This window comes from Aulostomus chinensis, chromosome 3, assembly GCF_037954235.1.
Source record: "Aulostomus chinensis isolate RoL2024-O1b breed Wild chromosome 3, RoL_Achi_v1.0, whole genome shotgun sequence".
Taxonomy (NCBI): domain Eukaryota; kingdom Metazoa; phylum Chordata; class Actinopteri; order Syngnathiformes; family Aulostomidae; genus Aulostomus; species Aulostomus chinensis.
Window position 1 is genome coordinate 22,337,600 of NC_141322.1, and position 22,293 is coordinate 22,359,892.

General features: G+C 40.3%; 1 protein-coding gene across 1 annotated transcript in view; it reads right to left on the reverse strand.

The window, feature by feature from the left end:
- Positions 1 to 22,293, reverse strand: part of syn2b (synapsin IIb) — a 72,273-nt gene that overhangs the window by 27,619 nt on the left and 22,361 nt on the right. The window contains exons 2-5 of the mRNA XM_086199713.1: positions 5,440 to 5,497; positions 4,106 to 4,197; positions 601 to 757; positions 172 to 261 (exon numbers count right to left, since the gene is read on the reverse strand). Of these exons, the coding sequence (XP_086055839.1) occupies positions 172 to 261; positions 601 to 757; positions 4,106 to 4,197; positions 5,440 to 5,497 (397 nt within the window). The remainder of the gene's footprint in view (positions 1 to 171; positions 262 to 600; positions 758 to 4,105; positions 4,198 to 5,439; positions 5,498 to 22,293) is intronic.

Sequence of the window (22,293 nt, forward strand, 5' to 3'; positions counted from 1 at the left end):
ATTTTTTTTGGTGAACATGTGTATCGCAGGTCAGAATTCATGTCAAAGATCTGTTTACGAAAAGTTATTTTTTACTTTGACGGTGACATTTATTAGACTTATTTTCCCTTGCTATTATAAAAAACATATGTTTAGTATATGTATATGTACTGTATGTATAAAAATGCTCACCATGTCTTTATAGTTGGGGTAGAATGTCTGGTCAATGAGAGGGAACTTATCTGAACCCAGTCTCTTCTGATTGTTGATCAGCTGGGAAAACTGGAGGAGGAGAGGAGAGGACAGAGAAGTCAGGTGCTGCTGAAGGTAGCTGAATACAAATCATTATAGTATGTCATGCAGTAAACTTTGTATTTATATGGTAAGAATTTATGCAATTTTTTAAAAATAAACTGTGCTTGGTAAGCTTAGAATGACACAAAAGATAACTTTAGTCCAAATGAATTAGTATTGAAAACATCTCTCCATCATTCTGAAATCTGTATTTTACATTTCTTCATTCAAGCTTCTGTCCAGTGGGTCTGAGAAATGAGGAAGCCGCAGAATAAAACCCTTTGGAGGTCCTTGGGGTTGTAAACAGCTTGAGCTAAAATTGCTTACGGCCCAAGGTTTGTCGCAGAGGTTGTAGATGGAGTCCAGAGAGTTGATGGACGGGACGCCTGCATACTGCAGACCAATGATCAAGTTCCTAAAGTCCTCATTCTGGGCCATGCTGAAGGCATGCTGGCGCACCAGGACAAAGTCAGGCTTGAAAGATCTGGAGTGAGAGTAGAGGGGGAAATAAAGAAGCAAAGAAAGAAAGAAAGAAAGAAAGAAAAAGAAAGAAAGAAGGAAGGGAAAGATTACTTAAAGACATGTATTTTGGATGAATAAGCCCATTATTTTCCTAAATAGGCTCGGTCATAGACTTAAGTAGTTGTTGAGTTCATCTGGACACAGCAGCAGGATCAAAGATATTAAAAATCATCACGATCCACATTAAAACCCCATAAATAACAGATGAAATGCATGATGGGTGCATGGGGTCTCTAAACGCTTTAATGTCTTAGCTGTTGAGCTATCGAGAGGCATTTCGTGACCAGCAGGTTCAAGGCAACACGGTGTTAATTGCAGCCCAGCTCCGTTAAAGGGTGATGGAGCACAGCTCCTGTTATTTTTCATCTTGTCTCTCCGTGCGAATATTTGAGATGGGGTATTTGAGAGAGGAGGTTTGAGAAAAGAGAGTGAGAGAGAAAAAAAATACAGTGTAAAAGAGATGTAGAGAAGAGTGAAAGAAAGAGACAGAGAGAAAACTCTGGCCCAGCGTGACCACCACCAGCTCTTCATGCACTGAGAATACTAATCAGACACCTCGAGGAACTGAGAGAGTCTGGTGGTGATGACACAACAACAAATGTGACTGTAATCACTTCATTACTGACAGAGAGAAACTGAGCAACATCACCACCACTCTAAACTTTAATCGACGACGTCCAGGTCATTCTATTTGGCTTTCATTTCACATTTGTCACTGTATGTTGTTTTCTAACCCAGAGCACTGAACCGCTTGTAACATACTTTTAGGAACAATAAAGTTGTAGACCTGAGCTAAGACCATGCGGCAAAATTTCTCATCTTATTTAATTATCATGTTCCCAGAGAAGATTTAATAATGGGAGGGAAAAACTACAGGGTAAAACAGGAAAAAAAAATAAAAAAATTATACTCGAAAACAGGATATTTTACTGCTTTTCAACACATAGGTCACTGAAGTTCAACTTTCTTGTCCTCATTTGACCAAGACCAAGATGTTTGGCAGGCTATTTTCACTGGAAAAAAACAAAGTCTTGACAAGTCTGTTTTTTTTTCTCTCTTCAAAAACAATCGAATTAATCTCAATACAGCTTAAGAAAACAAGAAGCACCCTCATAAGATAAAGGGGCTTTTTTTTTTCCAAGAAAAAACAACAACATTATTTCTAGAAATCTTCAGTAAACTTTGTGTACTGCACATACAAATAAGTTTACATCATATAAAATAAGATTATTTTGTCTTTTCAAATAGCCCAATGACCAGAAATTAGACTCATACACCTGGCGAGACTTTGGGTTCTGGAGTGTGGAAGTTAATGCACCAAAGAGGGAAGAGAAAGATCGAAGCGAGAGTCCATTTGTTGAACACTGCATATTTGTCTCCATCTCCTGGCAGTGACAGTTATTGTAAATAGCTCAACTCAATACATCCAAAGTTAGCTTGCCTTGTTCTTATTGCTTTGGCTGTAAAAAGGTGAATACATTTTGACCCTAACACAATCCCAAGAACTCATTATTACAGTTTGAACCATTTGGTCTGATAACATTTTGAAAGTCTAGGACTAGCATGATTAAAATTATTTTAAGTTAGCTGAGGGCTAACTGGAAGCAGCCTGCTCTGTGGTTAGACAATATGGCTGTCACTGCCGTGGCAGTAAAATAGTGCAAAAATAGTTTAGACCATCAGGAAAGATGGTGCAGTGACAGGCTCAGAGTCTGGACAAGATTACATCTCTGCAATGAGAGTTATTCAGCAACGCAGTTAGCAAATCACTGCTGTGACTTTAAATCAATGGAACCCTGCAATTAAGAAGAAAAATGTACAGTTAAAAAAAAATGTAAATAGCCTTGAATGCAAAGAAAAAAAAATATGTTGCTCGCTTTAATTTTCTCCACAACACTGAGTCCAAGATATAAATTCTGAGGTTTACGAGGAGCTCAAACACGGCAATGATGCTTCCACAAACTAGCGGATGTGAATCATTCTGCCAGAGAATCTATGCTTCATTATGTCAGGCAATTGTTGGCTGTTTGTTTATGTGTGGGCAAGTGCGGATCAACCCTTCATATATAATTACAGAGCAGAGATGCTGGTTATCAGCCCGGGATGCTGTCTTCATTTCTTGTTGGTTGGGTTGGTGAGCAGTGGGAATTAAAGTCTTGCTTACTCACTGGCAGTATTTAGCGTGGACGCCAGTGTTTATATCACTGTGGTTTGTGGTGTGTCTGCTTTGCAACACGCTCACATGTTAGAGCCACTGTTCTTGTCCGTGGATTACGTCTCAAACTCTTTTTCCAGTAAACAAGTTTATCACTTCCAACAGAATTACATCTGATGCCATAGAAAAGTCGTCGGATTACCATTGTTTGATGGTACAGCTGCTTTATGCTGCAGTTTGGAAAGAGTAGAAGTGTAGAGGTTCAGCTTGTTTGTGCTTTGTAATTCAGCCGAGAAAGAAGCCTTTCTGTCATGCATGATCAGGAGCTCACTGCTGGGTCTTGAATATTTGGGTTTCGTGTGCTTGAGGACCAAACTGCTATGCAACAACAGGAAAAAAATAACTACCAAAGTAGGGAAGCATTTGCGATTTATCTGTAGAGAAAGTTTTGGGTCAAGGGATTATCAGTTTTGTTGTTTTTTTAATTGCTTTCTGGGATTGCGCGCCCCTAATACAGCCCTGAGATTAAAAGCAAAGCAAGAAGTAAGGGCCTTGAAAAAGAATGTGCATGTGATTTTTAGACTTTCATGCGAGGAGCAAATGTCAACAAAAAAAGAAAATAAAAAATAAAACCGAGGTGTCACGGTGGCTGAGAAGTTAAAAAATAAATACAATACACAGTAGGGAAGAAAGTATAAAGAAGGCTGAGGCAATTAAATGGCCCTCAAAACATAAAATACTAATAAATGGTTGATTGGGCTCAATTCTCCAGCCGCACCCTGTCTGTCTCCTTCAATAAAGGCTGGAAGTGAAAAAAAAATCCCCAAATAACCAGTGGGAATATTTTTGTATGGACTCAGTTTTATTTCTGGTGAAGGTTCAGAATTAGACCAGGTTTGAGGTCCAACATGTAAGTGATACGGTAGATTGTGGTTAGCTTTGTATATTTTAGTGTTTGTTTTATTTGTTTTACATATTTTCATGTTATTGCACTCACAGTATGAATAACTGTGTGGTTTGAAAGAAGGATAGAATTAGGATTGTGGCTTTTTAAGTGTGTGTGTGTGTGTGTGTGTGTGTGTGTGTGTGTGTGTGTGTGTGTGTGTGTGTGTGTGTGTGTGTGTGTGTGTGTGCGTGAGAGAGTGTGGTGCTGACCTGAGCACTTTACCCCCGCCCCTGATGACCTGAATGTCCACGCTACAGGTTCCGTTTGAATGTGAGACCAAGTTGATCTCTGAGAACTCAGCCTGAGAGGAAGGAACGACACACATTTTCATTCATCACACGTCAGGTTTGACATGAACAGTAATGAAGTGAGTATGTCAGTGTACGGGCATAAATGCTCCTCCCTCTTCAAATTCAAGCAGAATGACGTGACTTTCAATCATGAAAATGACTGTACAAGAAATTATAAACTCATAACTACTGCTGCTTTCGTCATCATTTCATCATTTCTTGGGCTTTTCCATTTCCATTAACTGTAAATACGCTGTCAGTCGATACCCAATAGCTCTAATAGTTTTTTGCAGATGCAGTGTGAGTGTAAGAGTGAATAAAATACTTTAGTACTGTACTTTATAAACGTATTCACATGCTCTGAGCTCTTTATTCTACAAATGTCAACACTCAACTGCCAAGCATATGGGTCATACTGGTAATTTCTTGTCCAAAATAAAATAAGTAAAGAAAAAGAAATCTCATTGGGCCTCATTCATGAAATCGTCTTGCACGCATATTAGTTCTGACACGCTGTAGGATTTTTGTCATGAATGAGATGCATTGCACTCAATATGAGAGCCAAAACACCCCGTAGAGGCTTGCTGAAAAAAGCTTATAGTCTTATAACAAACCCGTATTTCTGAGATCCTACTTTCTAAGATTTTCCTGTTTTATACTAAGTGCTATCAAGACAACTGCTTGGAGAAATCAGTCCAATACATTTGGTTAGACTTTTTCTTTCTTGCAATGAATCTACTCTACATCTCTAATACTTCATCCATAAACCGTGCGGTTATTGAAGCTAGTGAGGATTTCTGTGACTCATAGCTGCCGACTGTTGCCTCCTCTGGTGCCTATTTTCATCTCAGCGGTGTCACTTGAGGTATTTACCTGTCAGCATCTGTTAAGTGTGGAGCTGCTTTGAAAAAAGAGAGGATATTGCTCCCGATGCCCAGTATTTCTGAATGGTTCGGCTCAACCAATATGACATCAAAATGGCATGATTTGTGTGAGAATATAACATTTTAAGAGTTTGGCAAATGCTTGTTTATGCTTCTGTATGAAAGAATTCCACAGCTAGTGAAGTAGTCTCTAAGAGTTGTTGTTGTTGTTTTTTAACTTTTACTGAGTCTATATTACACACGTCACTTGGACTGCCACTGCAACCATTCTCCTTTTAAAAGCTAGAAGCTCAAAGCTCAGGCCTCTCTCAGCTCAACCTTTGAGATGACTCTGCAGCATCATGGGTCCATATTACATCAATTTTATACCTGCTCCACCTTGATGTCGTACTCCCCCAAGACCTTCTTTCCCCGAAACACTTTGGTCCTGAGACGAGAAGAGAAGAGAAGAGAAGAGAAGAGAAGAGAAGAGAAGAGAAGAGAAGAGAAGAGAAGAGAAGAAAAGAAAAGAAAAGAGAAATGTTGCCATTAGTAAACTCTAGGATCAATGCTGCCCTCTACTGGGCACCACACCCTATGGAGAAAACAAGAGAAAGAAAATGGATGCCTCCTTCAACACTTTTAAAGGCCTAACTTTCCGAGCAGTAGAGGGATGTTTATCCTCATGAAATGACATCATCAGTGTGGTCACAAACAATTAAAGGAATAAGTGTCATTTCGACTGGTTATCATTAAAGTCTAATTAAGGAGGCAATTTTGCAGTAATATTAGATGGTGTATTGAAGCTTGAATGATGAATGCATCCAATAACGGTGTTGTTTGATGCTGTCGTCTTAATATCTGGGTTGCCACTTGTGATGCAGAGTGATGTGGAAGCAGATTATAAGTGAACACACAGGCGGGCAGATGGAGATCCGACAGACACAGAGAGACAAGCTGAGAGGCTGCTGGCTAATACTCTCGCACACAAAATGCTCAGGATGTTTAATTTTACTCCACAGTGTAATTGATCACAGATGGTTTTCACTGCGTCCATCATGAATCCATGATGCTAAATATAGCAACAGTCATGAGTGCAGCTCACAAAAGATGGCCAGAGAAATACCAGCCAAGACTTTTACAGCATCAACCTTTGAAGAAATCTTGTTCCTGCACTTGTTTTAATGTGTTCATATTTCTGTAATATATTGTTATAATATTAAACATGTCCTTGAAACGTCTAATGCCTGCATTAAACATCAGAGTGTACGATCCCGCGTGCCATAAAGAGGTATTAAATCTAAATAAATGTGCAGCCATAACTCCTCTATGTGCCTCCAATGAAAATGCTCAAATATTTTGTCAGTACAACCTCACCAGACCTGCGGCGGCGCAGCACAGAAGCATCTGGCTCATTAGTCTGGTTTATTAAGATCAGACCATCTGTGAGGGAAACTCTGCTGATTTGGTGACTTCCAACTATCAATAACCACACCAGCACAAATTTTTGACCTTACACCAAATACAGCATTATACCATGTTATATTACAGCCCTTAGAGGTACAGTGGTGCTGGTCTGCTGGTCTGTTTTTACCACAATTCACTTACTTTATTCAAAAAAGGAAAAAAATCATGTTTCTGACTGCACACTACAACTTCAGCAGCTCTTCGGTAGGAGTATGTGAAGCCCACTGCTGATCTAGCATCCTCATTTCATTCTGTCAAATGCCATAAAAGCAAAACAATCCATGTGAAAACAACACGTCTAACAGAACTTTAAAGAATCACTTAAGACACCCTGAAAACTTTCCCTTTGCTGACCTCAAGTGGTGTAACACATCAGCCTGCTGCAGAGAATAAAGATATTCCTGCTGTGATGTTAAAGTAGATGTCAGTAGTTAACAGGACAGATGTGTACAACTCCTACTCTTTCAAGCTGCATTATTTGTTTTTAATGCGAAACAGAACGTGCTGTGAAAACAACAGATCAATTACCTTTACACCCAACTGACACGAAGCAACGTAAGCAATTGTTTTCATTTTCTTTTCTTTGTGGTCCCCCTCAACTCTTGAGGAAAGCAGTCACTAGCACTTTCACCGCTCCCGCCTCCAGCAGCCAGTTCATCAGCCAGAGGCTAACTCTGTCTGCAGGCGGTTCAGTGCAAGGCAGGTTGCAGCAGTTTACAGGCTGTAAAAGCAATGATAATGAGTGAATATATGCTTCATGGTGCTGCTGAGGGGACTGCAGATCTCCATCATTGCAGCTTTAATAGAGGTTTAAAAGGTACTGCAGTGGCCTGCAGGCATCTCAGACTAGACGAGCATTTGACTCTTTATTGGGACTGAAATCGGACACCATTGCAACAAGACTTTAAAAGTGCCAAGATTAGTTTTATTTCTGTTTCACACAGTCAGACCGAACTTTTAGCCCACAAAGAGTTGAAAAGAAGTTTTCACCTGTTCAAAAGATTTGATTTCTGCAGCACCCTCTGCAGAGTTAACATGATTTTAGTCCTATTAGACTACAGGATAACCGTCATTTCCAGTTCCCACAACACTTCACTGGAAGTCGGCAGTGTTTTCTTTACTTATGACGTACTGAATGAAGTGAATCAAGTTTGATTTTTTGATATTCACTGAGAAAAAAGGAAATGAAAGGTAACCATCCATCCCCAGATTCCCTCTCGTAAATTGTGTTGTTTATAGCAATATAACAAATAAGCACAAGTTGTTGAGGTGCACTGCAGCACAGATCTATAAGGAATCTGTGTGAACCTTAAACTAACAAATTCAATGGTGGATAAGCCAACTAAATAAAAAGATTTTTACATAAATCAAGTTGATTGGAGGGCGGCACGGTGGTGCAGTGGTGAGCACTGTCACCTCACAGCAAGAAGGTTCCAGGTTCGAGCCCCAACTTGGGCACAGGATCTTTCTGTGTGGAGTCTCCATGTTCTCCCTGTTCCTGTGTGGGTTCTCTCTGGTACTCCAGCTTCCTCCCACAGTCCAAAGACATCAAGAGGGGACGAGGCTGATTGATACTCTAAATTCACTGTAGGTGTGGCTGTGAGTGTGAATGGTTGTCTGTCTGTCTGTGTTGGCCCAGTGATGAACTGGTGACCTGTCCAGGGTGAATCCCGCCTCTCGCCCAAAATCTGCTGGGATAGGCTCCAGCCCCCCCATGACCCTTAATCAGGATAAGTAGTAGAAAATGGACGGATGGATTGAAATTGATTGGATTTTAAGCTACGACCCCCACTCCACACCGCAGCTGTGCATGAATCTGTGTTTTAAAAAGACAACGGAAAAACATCCCATTTTTGAGATTACGAATTGCCATGAAATATTTAAATATTCAGGTGCACATTCCTGCAGTACTGCAGCAGATGTATTCCATTTACCAGGCAAACACCAGATTGGGTGAAATTAAGATTGAGAATTTGCTTTTGCCACACTGCTGCTTAGAATGAGCAGTGCATAGTGGCAAAAAGAGGCCAATTCAAACCCCATGCACATATGGCCTGAGTACACATTGTGGAGATGGATGAGTTTCCGAAGATCAAAATGACAAACTCTGTAGCCATAAAAAGACAAAGCCTCAATATGGAAGAGAAAAAAATAAGCAGCAGATTTTGTCATAGGTAACCCGAAGCTAAAATATTTGAAGAGGCTTGTACAGAGACATGGACAATCAGAAAGTCTTAGATGTTTCACCTAAAAACCAGCCACTGTGAAATCATATCACAGGCCCAGTTACATGAGGGAGTCACGTAACAACAGCAGGGTTGTGGAGCTGGGAGAGAAACCACCAACACAAACGTCTCACACACGACAACAGCTGAGCTCCGTTTTTCAGGATCGCTTGACGTGACCTCACTTCTGCTATTGATCTATGGAGTCCAGGAGTCTGAGACAGCCTCGGAGTCTTGTCCAAATTAAGCCTGCTAATCAATGCACAGTAATGAAGAGACAGCCAGAAACAAAAAAAAGGGCAACAAGGGGAGCAAACAACAAAGACCAGCCGAGAAAGAGAGGAGTATTATAAGTTATGGAGATCAATAATTATAAACATTAAAAAAATCAATGCAATAGCTTCACTATGGACTTGTGCAATAGAAGTTTATTAGCAACCTTTACCAGCTAATAACGTCTGCATGATTATGAATGTCAGATACGTACAAAGCTGCACTACTGAAAGCACTACCGATTTTAGATTTTTGCCCCGAGCTAACAAACTCTAATAATTCTGGGCAAAATTAGATGCTGGATGGTTACAGGGTCATCAAATGTTAGAAACAACAAGGTGATGCCGCAGAAAATACAAGGAATTAACCTCGACTTCTCAACACCTCATTGTACAATTTGGTGGCATGCGATGAGTTAACTTACATGACAGCAACATGGAAGTAATGCTGAAAATAAAGATCTTTTTTTTTAATGGTCCACACTCGCGATCCCGGGTCTAGCGACGACAGCTGCTACAGGAAGGGGGGGAAGGCTGTATCGAGGGACACGTGATAAAAACCTTCCAACTGTGAATGTCATTTCAAGGACCTGATGTCAGCTAACAATGATACCAATTCATTTAAACCACAATTCAAACTTAACCGCGTGAGTGCTGATCATCATGTCGCGTACCGCCCTGTGATGCAGTGTTACTAAGTTGCCGTGATTTTTTTTTCACTGTCATTTCGTGTATTTTTACGGGTTCACGTTGCAAAATGAGTATGAAACTGTTCTACTCAAGCACAGTTTCACTAAAGTGAAACAGAATTATAGCTGACAAGGATAAGAGTCTGATCTGGGAGCAGAGACAGCTGCTGCCTACATGATAAATACCACAACATGACAAGTGAAATTCTCGAACGCTCCTATTTTTTGCCTTTTTTCTCCATCATATTCTATTATTATTATTCCTCCTTGTTCCCTCCTCACTATGTGTTGATTGGTATGCATGAATGGAACACATGCAAATGAAGCACATGTGGTATGTGACTGCACTTTAATGATTTTAGTGAGACTACTGTGTTGCTATGGTGTTAACGAAGTGTACAGCCTCTTGGAACAGCATACCAACACGTTAGATGAAAGGAGCAAGATCTGCATCTGAAGCACAACTGTACAAAATACATACAAACGTGTCGTCGTCATGTCACCGCTCAGTATCATTCGATTTAAAAAGGAACTTGGGTTCTACCAGATCGTCTCCTGTTATTGGGAAAGAAATACAGCTCTGGTAATACAAGACTAAACATGCCCTAGTTTTTCTCTTTATTCATCATGTGATCCATGTCACCGGCAGATTCTGGAACTGTGGGGGCGAAGGGACATTTAAGTGTTAGAGCAGACAGATTTATGTCCCCCGTGCTTGTCTGCAGCGTCAGATGATTGTCTGGAAGATTCCCTGTGGTCATCTCTACGACTCGTGATGGCTGCTTTGCCTTGACACAATGGGCGTACATTATAGAACAATAATACAGTACTTTCATCACAGGGTTCAGCATGACATTTGTCCCCGAGTGTTTATGTATATCATAAAAAAAAAAAAAAGAATCCCTCAAAAATACCCAGAGCTCTGATTCTCGGCGCTGGATGAACATGCACCGTATACAAAGCTTCAAATCAGCAGCACTGGCTCATGAATGCTTCCCTGAGGTGAAGATGTACCTTGAATTATTCAGCTGCAGCACAGGAGGCTGTAACACCTCCCCTTTGCTGTCTCTGTCCTCCTCGGGACTTTCAGGAATGCAGGTGTATTACTCTGACACGAAAAAGAGCCGCGTCTAGCAAAAGCTAGAAGTCAAGGCAAAGACATTTACAAGCCTATTATAAATCAATTGTGTTTTTTCCCTTTCATATCATCTGCGCAACATGAAATTGAGATGACCTTAAAAAGCTAGTTAGTCGGTATTAGCTAGCAAAGCCTGCATCAAATATAAGGAAATTAACAGCAGCTTATCAAGTGTTTTTGGAAACAAAACAAAAAAAGGATTAATGGCTTCCTGCTGATTACAAAGTTTTGCTATTATATGAACTAACCCTGAAGCCGTTTTTGTTAGCCCTTTATTGAAAATTGGCAATCATTTAACACACACAAAAGAATACTCTTCAGCAAACGTGTGAAGACAGCAGAGATGCCTTTCCTCAATAGCAAATGACATTTAATTTTCAAATGTCTAAATTAGGGCATGACCAGGAAGAGGTTTTGAGCCTGATAATGATTTTAGAGCAATAAATAAATAAATAAATCAAAGATTACTTATATGTGCAACTGAAAGTGTTTATTTATTGCTATTTTTTTTGCCCGGAAAGAAAATAGACCCTTTTTATATTCACGTTGCACCAATTTTATACTAATATTTAAGTTACTGTAAAGGTATTCAGAAGGGTAATTTCTTAAACAAACAAACAGTTCTATCAAAAACTTTAAAATTTTCACACATTTAAATACAGACACAAATAAAATTGTCCTTGTCTAAATGTAAAACAGTACTTTGCTGGTTGTATAATTCTCTAGAGTTTCCAAGCATCACTTAACAAATGATGCTTGGAAACAGTGTTAGACCTGTGAGCAGGTGTGTTTAGTGGTGTTCCAAAGCTCAGTGTTGGCGGTTTGTGTATTGTAACAGCATTACTGTGATAAATGATGACTGTGTGTGTGTGTGTGCCTTTATTACAACCCACATAGACAGCACATCTGCTTTATTGGAAACAAAAGAAGATTGTTGAGGGAACATCTTGAATCTAACAGCACAGAAACCCACCTGCAGATACTGAGAGCTTTGTTACTCTGTATGTGTGTGTGTGTGTGTGTACTGTGCCTCTTGTCCTTAGACAGCAATCAGGAAAGACAGAGATCGTTTATCTTGTCCCTGTAATTTAACAGCTTTGTTTTAACTGTAGGCAGCACGGTGGTGCAGTGGTTGGCACTGTTGCCTCACAGCAAGAAGGTTCTGGGTCCGAGCCCTGGCTCCAGCACAGGATCTTTCTGTGTGGAGTCTCCATGTTCTCCCTGTTCCTGTGTGGGTTCTCTCTGGTACTCCAGCTTCCTCCCACAGTCCAAAGACATCAAGAGGGGACGAGGCTGATTGATACTCTAAATTGACCGTAGGTGTGTCTGTGAGTGTGAATGGTTGTCTGTCTCTATGTGTTGGCCCTGTGATGGACTGGTGACCTGTCCAGGGTGAACCCCGCCTCACGCCTGAAGGCTGCTGGGATAGGCTCCAGCCCCCCTCCGACTCTTATCCATCCATGGAAATGGATGGATGGATGTATTAACTGTGTTCATCGCCTTCCTCTTGTGCCTTCCTTTGTTTCTCTTGCTACCTCACACTTTCTCCATCACAGTAGCTTTTGTGACATTTCCTCTTTCCCCCTAATTTTTACAGTCTGAGATAAAACGATCATTTCCACTGGCTGAGAAAGTATCGAAATGCTCTCATTTTATAACAATTTACATCTCTGTTTTGCTTGAGACTGGTGAAACCTTGCAGCATTTTCATAAAATGTGCAACTGCAAACTGTTACTGTATGTACACTTGTTGAGAGATTTGTTGGATGATTTTAGCTTCCTTCATGCCTGTACGATCAGACCTTTTCTAAGAAGAGTGTTGCATTTTACTGAACCCAGTTGACAGAGTGCCGGCGGATGCAACTAGAATGTTTGGGCTTTAAAACCAGCAAAGCATGACAACTGGAGGAATCGCAAACAACTTCACTTGACTGGATTTCTAAAAAAGGAAATAAGTCATGGTTGATTTTGTAATTACAAGGGCTTGATTAAACATTGCTTCACAACAGTCAGCAAGCTGGGCAGGGGGGAGAATGTGAGTTTAATCGTTGGTGTCAGTGTATGATTGCTTTTAGTCCCAACATGACAGAACATGAAAACACTTAAACAAACTGAGAGGAGGATGCTAATTAACAGACATTAAACTGCCATGGAACAAATATGCCTGATTTAAAGAAACATCATGAACACGTTGGGAGAAAGTGACCTTGAACTTTGACCACCAAAATGTGGACAATTACACCAAATTCGAGGAAATTCCCCAGGTAATCCCAGGTATTCCTGCGAACAGACAACATGGAACCATAATGCCACTTTTTAACGGCTGTCACCAGCACGGAGGCACAAAAATACGGCTAATAAACCTGCCGATGGACTTGAGCGTCACTTGCTATTTATTGTATTACCCATCTTTCCACTAAATCTCAATAAAATCTGTTACTTTTTAGACATGCTGCAAACAAACATGTTAGCGATCACGCGACATTTGTGGTGGAGGTCTATGTTGTATGTGTTCTTGAGGAAGCTTGATGGAACCTGGAGAGAATTTCAAGGACTTCAATCTAATGCAAAGCCTGCCTTTAAATGAGACATCTGCCATGATACACGCCCTCGAGCCAGTTTGGGCTTTTCAGATTGAGAGGATTGTGTTCAGTTTTAAAGATTGGACCTTCCAATACTACAGAATTTTTTTTATTCACCGCTGGAGGTCTGAGATGCATGCAGACTTTATTATTCTTAGACTCAGGTCCTCATGAAATGGAGTGTACCAGGGTTTGGAACAAGTGAAGTTTCAACAAGTGTCTTCAGCTTTCTTCTGCTATGATCACAGGCTACTTGATCACCCGAAAAGGAGATGTATAACTCATAAGAGGCACAGAGTTTGAGCACACAATCTCAAAGCACAAAAGTTCTGCCACTGATCTTTGCAAGAGGATGACAAGTCATGGACTGACAGCCGCGTGCTGATTCATCTCTCAACGAGGTGAAACACGGGTGAGTGTTCTACTCCATTTAATGGTGAGACAAGACAGATGAGAGAGCAGATAAACCGTTGCAGAGAGCCCTGCTTTGGCTTGACACAAATGAGATTCTATCCAGATATTTTCTGTGGCTGGCCTGCCATCTGTGGAAGATATATGTACTTTTATATTATCTAATTGTACATAAAAACATAATTAACTGAAAAATATGCACACGTACGCATATACTGTAGGCACAAACAGATATGAACACCAACAGGGACTTAACGTCCAAGAATTCAGCCGTGTCATGTTTCATTGTTGTGCATTTACTTGACAAACTACCAGAAATAAATTCTGCTTTTGATATTTAATATTGTTCCCTAATTTAATAATAAACCAGGCTCTCAAGTGACCTCTCCAGAACTGAGGAGCACTGAGGTGTGACTTTGCATAAAGAGAAAAGCAGCGAGGAAAGATAAATCTGTTGGTTGTTTTATTTTGGTATTGTCCAAATTTTTCTAATCTCCATTTTAGGGCTGGTGGCTCGGAGGAATCAACACTTTAGGGATTCTACCGACTCACTTTCTTGCGGAGAAAATACGATCAAACATTATTGCCCCACATGTTTAGATGCACATGTAAATATGGAACTGAAGCTAATGCACATTTAGGAAAATGTCTGTTTGCAAGCTTATGATGTTAGCACATTTAGCTAATGTGAGCTAGGAAGCTGGTATTATTGGTTGCATAAAAATCCTACAATGAATACGAGGGTATACGGGAAAACCAAGCCCTGCAGATTACATTTCTCTAAGAAATATGTTTTCTCTGTAGTTTGCCAAGACAGCTGTCACACTGCTTTGTGGGTAAAAGGCATCACTGCTGCTACATCGACGCTATCTTCAATACTGAATGGAGACATATTCGTAGGATGTGCTGAAGACACAATAAGGGCATCTTAAAAGACAGGAAGTTTTAGTTTGGCCATTTTTGAACAGTCTAGATTGATGCTATATTGCAGAACCTCTTGAGAATTTGAAGGCACCCAACAACTGGCAGCAGCTTGTGATAAGTAAGCACCTATCTGATGATATCAGATGATTTACTTGCCAATTCCCAGTAAATCAATGTCTGTGTATCGTGTGTCACTATGAGGATAGTCACATACTGGAAATCACTACAAAGACATAAATGCACAAACATATGGAAGTGGCCGGAGGCTGTCAAATCTATAGTCTGAGGATTAATTCTATGTTCTCTTGGTGATCTAATTTCAGCATCCTCAATGGGATTTTCATGAAAGATTAAACATCCTTGTCAGGAGACACACTCTCCTGCTATTTACCTCAAAAAAATACATCAACACATGCAAATAAATACAGCATATACACCCACAAACAACTCCTGTCACACTCTTGACAGTCATAACTGAGGCAGCTGTTTGCAAAGTCATCATCACTTCACTTATTGTTCTGCTTTGTGTGATGCACATGCACTGAAGCCATCCCCCCGCACCTAGTTGTCGTGACAGAGCTGGGAGTGTTTACTTTTAGAGAGAGAGAGAGAGAGAGAGAGAGAGAGAATGACAAACAAGGACACAAAAAAAACTGCTGATTCACTTGTTGGCAATGAATACTTCCAGGTTACTACGGCCTGCTAGTTAAAAGGCCAGATAGGTCATAAATGGTGCATTTACACAGGAGGCTGCCAGTGTTACAGCTGTGCTTTCAGCTATGAGTTATCATTATACGCAGGCCCTGAAAGGGCTGTGAAATAGTAATGTGTATTTCCTGGTGCAAGGTGTGCAAGTGTCTCTAATGTGTTGATTTTTTAATCTCTTCAGTTCCCCAATGTAAATCCTGGTGCCAAAGGTCAGACAGAAAAGGGATTTCAGCTGCTACAGAGCCAAGAATATTTCAAAGGAGTCATTAGAGACAAAAACTTGAGGTTCTAGACTTGGGTGCCATTTGTCAGATGACCCAAAACACACGTCCACACTAGTACTGCTTCTTCCAGATGTGTTAAAATTAGCACCTGCAATAAGACAATCGTGAGTCAAATGTGTGTACTGTTGGACTTATTGCGTACGTATATGTATGGATGCATGTATATGACCTCAGCAGAACAGGGAACATTTTGAGGTACACATTTGTTTCTTTGAAGGCAACACATGTGCAGGCATATGGCAAAAGTTTACCAAATGATTTTAGCAATTTTGCTGATCAGGAGCACAGAGGGGTTCCTGGCCCAGCATAGCACAATCTGTAAAGGACGGCTGGAGCAAGATTAATACTTCAGACATTAAAAGGGCCTCATTTATAAACTGTTCTTGTACATACATCTGTTCTGACACACTATAGGAATATAGGACCTTCATGAGGACATGCAGACAGGTGGGAAAGCTCTTTGTAACTCGTTGCTCCTGACATCTATTGTGTACCTCTGTAAGTATTTGCAAGCCTGGGTGATTGCCAGTTACAGGATGTGCACAATAGATGTCAGGAGCAATAGCCTTCCCGTTTATAAGACTAAATTGAGGGCTAGGAAAAAATCCTATAGCTTGTGATGACAAATTTGTGCAAGAACATTTCAAGATTGAGGCCCATTGTCAGCAGGAGGAACGGGAGCAGGCGTGGATATGGCAAAAGACATTAGACGGATTTTTGAAAGCAGAGACAATTATCTAAATAAAGCCAATAATTTAGTTGGCTGGTGAGGAGTTGCCACATTGATAATTATCATGCAATTTGAAAACTTAAGAGTCAGAAGAGAAGAGCTGGTTAGAACAGTTGGAGACATACATGTTGAGGCAAAACTCTACTACAATTCAGCTTCGACGCCATGAATCCTGGCACTAGCGTTTTCCCAGATCCTGCTTTTAATGAGCGCTGTTCTTATTTTAGTCCCTCATTTAATTATAAAGTCATTGCTCTGTGTGTGTGTGTGTGTGTGTGTGTGTGCATATGTATCGATTTATTGTATGAAAAGCATGATATATTTTGTCTGCATGAAAAATCCTACGCAAATAATGATTGATTGATTCAATATCACCAAGCCCAAAAAAAGACAAATTGCATGAAATTACCAAAAACAAAATGCCCTTTCTCATTCATTTGCATCACAAGCACTGTACCTGCTCAATGTGTCCTTGTTGATGCAATTTAAAGTGATTATCTGTGTCTGTATATATAAATATATACATATTTTTTTGCTGTGGTGTCTGTTTCCATTTCTCTCCATTCCACAAACGCTTCTAGAACAAACACACATTCAACAATCCCTTAACAAGTCCAACGGTGAGCCAAAAAGACAAATATACTGATATATTGTGTGTTACTCATACTAAAAGACAAAACAGTGATAAAAGCTTTGCCAATATACTGCTCCATTGCACAGAAAGCTATCAATCCTGCACCAGTCCTAGCTATTGGCAGTAAGCCCGGTCTTTAACCACCCTGTTCATTTTACGGTCGATTCCTCAATGGCTGGTCTCTAGGAGTAGATGGTGCACTGTTCAAATTCAGATAAAACTCCTTCCACCCAAGTACACCCACCAGAAATGACTGTTTGTTCAGACAGTGATGAGATAAACAGGTACACGAGGTTGGCGAAGGATGGAAACAAGCTTTTCAAATCAGGATTACACAAAATGTACATTCTCCGGAAAAAAAGTAGTTAATTAAAAGGTTTAATTAAAAACATCAGTAGTTATATTATTACTACGTTCACATGGTTTCTAATGGGAATCAACAAGACATAAGTACAACAAAAGACACATTTATAATTGCGCATTGGGTCAACGCGGAGAGAATGTGGCCTGCGCCTTAGTGAGCTGCGCTGGAGTCACACTAAACTTACAATACACTGCCAAAATATTAGCTGGTGGCACATCATGTTCGTAATAAACATAAAATAAATGCTTGCATGTCACGGTGGTGCGTTCATGTTTCACCAACATTTGTTCTGCTGTCTTTTATAAGGTACGGTAGGTAAGGTAGCAAAATAAAAACCGACTGGCCAATATTGACCAAACTTGGTGGAGGGGTTTAGCATAGGGAAAGGAAAAACACATTGATTCTTGAGGAAGACACTTTTTTTTTGTACATTGGGTTTTTTAGAGCGTATACTTTTTTCTGCTATTTTACTGAAGACTGACAAAGCGTTTTCCAGCTATCTTAAATTTCTATAGTTATTAGAATGTAAAATGGGGTACAAAGTACTTTCAAAATAGTGCTCTCAACGCATGCATGAACCCTGAAAATGAAGCAATATCTTATCACTCGTTCCACAACATATTTAATTTGTCATTTGAGACCAGCTTGGCCAAAGAGGGTTTTTTTTTCTTCTCCCAAAAAGGAACTTCTGTATTGCAGAAATGTGCTTCTCTCTTTTCCCTCGCTGCCCAGCTAGGACATAGTAAATGTGAGAATTAGTTTAAGGAACACTGTAATTGGAATTGGTAAGAAGGCATCGGTACTGCGTACTTTTGTACTTTATGTAGGTTAACCTGATTAGTCCCTGAAGTTCAGGCTGATTCTGCAAGACAAAGAATAAATACAAAATGTGCCCTTGACTGCTGTTAGGGTTGTGCTTACTTTGTGTAACGCGCCATTATTGCATCTGAGTTTTATACACATTAAAGCCCTGCTGGATCTCTGGTGGTGATGGAGATAAATTAATGGGGCAACTGTCCCCCAGATGCAATCTGCATAGCTAAACAGTCCTTCCTCTACATGCCAGAAAAAAAGGTGCACTGATGGACTTTTAGGGATATTTCAACCACCTCAGGATTGAGAGATAATACCATCCAGACAGGAGAAAAATATCTATCAAAAGAGTCCTCCAGAAATGAATCTATCCATATTTATTTCAACAAACACATATACCACCCTACCCACTTGGGTCATGTTAAGGCATGAAAAAGAGCAGTTCTCTTTCACATCGAACTATGATCACCATGGATGTCTTTCCTCTGGTTTAGAAGTGCGCCCAGAACTTTTATTGTATAGGAGCAAACACATTTTTAATTTCCTGCTGACATAATGTATAATGTCATGGAATTTTTCTATAAATAGCAATATCACCACTTGAAAAAAAGCAAAACCTTTAAAGAGGGCACCTTCAGCGATTACAAATTCAGTGTTATTCTGTATCTAATTACTTAAAGGCCTCCAAAGTTTCTACACCAGTACCTGAACAGATGAGTGTGTCTCCCTTGACTGAATCGTTTTAACTTCTAAAATGTCCCACAGAGACGACAAGCAAGGATGCATTAGCAGGCTGGTGGTGGTGGGGACTTGGATAAAAGAGATCTCTTAACGTCTGTAATAGAGTCATCGTCACCTGTGACAGGTGGAACTAGTTTGTCCCAGGGTTAATAGTGACTAAAAGTGCAAGTTACCATTTCACATAATACTTTAGCATCCCATCTCCTGGTAAAATCTAAGGTTGGTTTATTTTTTCACATGCCATACTTCCTCCATTGTCAGGACTTGATTTTTTTTGTTTTGTTTTTTTTGCTTGTCCAGTGGGGGGAACTGGGGTTCACAGGGAATTAGGATTAAACAAACTGGAGAAAAATGAAGAAAAACACTCAATAATATGACTTCGCACAGGGAAAAGCTCTTTTTCATGCTGACACCAAAGTGGGTAAATCCAGTTTCATGGGAGTCATATCATGCCGGTTCACTTACAAAATGGACACAGAAAAAAATCCTGGGTATTCATTGGGAATAAACACACAAATGAGTAGAAACAACACACACACACACACACACACACACACACAAGCACACAACCTGTTGTACGTCAAGATCCAAAGCAAAAGACTCATTAGCTCAACCCAGAACATGCAGACACACAAGTCCTCTGATGTGGTTTGCCTTTTTCAGCGGTCTGCATAATGGCTTGTTGGGTTTAGTCCAACTCATTAACTGGATCTTGTGAGGCACCCTGTATTGTTGTTATGGGTGTTAAAGGTAAAGACGAATAAAAGCTAAAAAAACAGGTTGGAAATTGTGGAAGTGTATAGAAAGTTTGGTTATTTTTGTAGTTGGTCTTCGTGAATGGAGTAAAGTAGCAGTCATCCATTAGCTAACACAGGTGGATTAGATCAGAAAAATGAAAAATATTTAAATTGGACAGTTAATTATCATTTATGTTGGTCAGATAAATTTGAAATTATCATGTAAAGTAACAAAAGCGCATACGTGACTAAATGTCATCCATCTCAATAACATTATTAAATTAGATTTAGCACATCTCAGGAAATTGTTGAGATAAGTTCATTTGCATGATTGAGGCACACACTGAAGAGTTTTGCTGCCAGTATTAATCCATATTCATGGGTCATAGTGGTATTTAGTGAGGAGGGGACCAACAGAAAACATTTTAATGACCATCAAGATGCACAGCTGAAGTATGCCAACTGCAGGAAAACAAAGCCCATTCAACTCTCTTTTAACAATCCGTCTACAGAAGTCATCAAAAAGCTCATTATTTTTCTGAGTGTGCATTGAACATACAGAATATAAATGAGATGCTCCGTCACCCAAGTGGCTTTTGGGTTTAGTTTAATTACTAAACTACACAAAGAGCTTTACATTTTCAATTTAGGGTTGCGATTTAAAATTAATGAATTTCAGGGAAATGTACAAGACAGCACAGCGCATGTCACCCTGCTGCTTGCTGGCTAGCTGAACTGCAACAGGAACAGTTGAACACGTATAACAATGTTTGAAAGAGAGCGTAGGAGCAACATGTCTCAGTAGGGAGTAACATTAAGAAGCTAACATTAGCATTATCAGCCAGGTCTGATCTGTTGAAGGATTTTGACAAGTATCGTTAAGTTACCGCCTCCAACATTACCGTTATCATCCTCTAATTGTATGCAAATGCTGCTACGTTTCCAGCTAGCTACATAAAACCTGCAGACCATGTTACTGTCCTCACCGTCATTCATAGCAATGGTAGCAGAAGTTTAGCAGAGGCAATACCGACTTGTTGACGTGCCAAAAAATATCATTGTGATATCATAACATCCAAAACAGTAGCACAGTCCAATCTGGAGCAAGATGGTGGTGAGTGGTTGGACAGATACAGGTCCATCAGGTTGGTAATTTGAGAAAAGTATCTATGCATTGACTGCATGACTGATGATGCACAGTAACCTCAGATCTAATAAAGCTTTAATATTGTGGCTAACCGGCAACACATCAGGGAATGAGGCACAAGGACTCTATGCACCATCTCCAGCTAACCGCATGTGTCATAAGTGCCTATACAGGATATAAACAGCCTTGCTGCCATTATATATCCCTAAATAATCCAAAGATTTCTTCAGGCTTTGCCTTCCACCATCAGTGAAGAGTAGTCATCAAACTTGTAAATGATAACAGTGGTTCTGTATGTCAGCAGGCTGCAGGCAACAGCAGGTCCACAGTGGCCTCGCTGAAGCTCCACAGCAGAGACCTGCTGTATTCTCATGACTGAACCAAGACTCCAACCTCCAGTCACACTCTGTTATGTCAGATTCAATGAGTAGGGATGTTCAGGCTCACCTGTACAAAAATACTACATCAAATCAAGTAAACGGTTTAACACTGCAGTAGTACGGAAATATTCTTCTCTCAGATGTTCCTGCTCTGACTGTGCTCCCCCGCCTTATCTTACTCCATCACTTTACATCTGTTCACACCTAAATCTCCATTTTCTCTTTCTAACCTTGCTCTCTCTCTCTCTCCCAACTCATTCACCCTCTCATCCGCTTGTCGTTCTCTTGTGTGTGTGTGTGTGTGTGTGTGTGTTTGAGCGTTGAGCCGTGACATGGCTGAGTGCAGCAGCCCCAGGGCAGTCATGCGCCATGGTGTTCACAGATGATGGATCTTTCCGGTTTTTATTCAGTGCTTAAATGTCTCTCTCTTTAATTCTCTGTCTCTCTCTTTCTCTCACACACACACACACACACACACACACACACACACACACACAGACACACAGACACACAATTCCTCTACCTTTTTGATTCTTTTTGTCATTTTGTCTCTCACTTTGTTGTCGTCTCTCTCAGTCTTAAATGCCATCACCGTTTTTAGCACAATCCGCTCTCACATTGGCAAATAATAGCGTGGCCTTGCAGTTATTTTGTCTTCCTTCATGTCCTATCATCCTTTATGTCCATTTCACTAAAACCTAGTGGCATCACCGAGATGAGGTGAAACCTTCCCCTCGTCACGTTTTTTCCCCCCTCTACTCCCAGACCTTGCACATGGGCTCTTGTTTCTTCTTCCTTATCTTCTCCTCTCCACTCTCTCTCACTCTCTTCGCCTGGCTATTATACAGGCTCAAATGTTATTATTCTTCCTGTATATTTTTTGACCACAAGACAAAGCCATGTTTAAGAGCCAATTAAGTATTTTATCGTGTCGGTTCTCTGTGGGCTTTTGTTGTCATCCTGTAGTAATAAAGGGAGGAATTCCATCCGTCTCATGG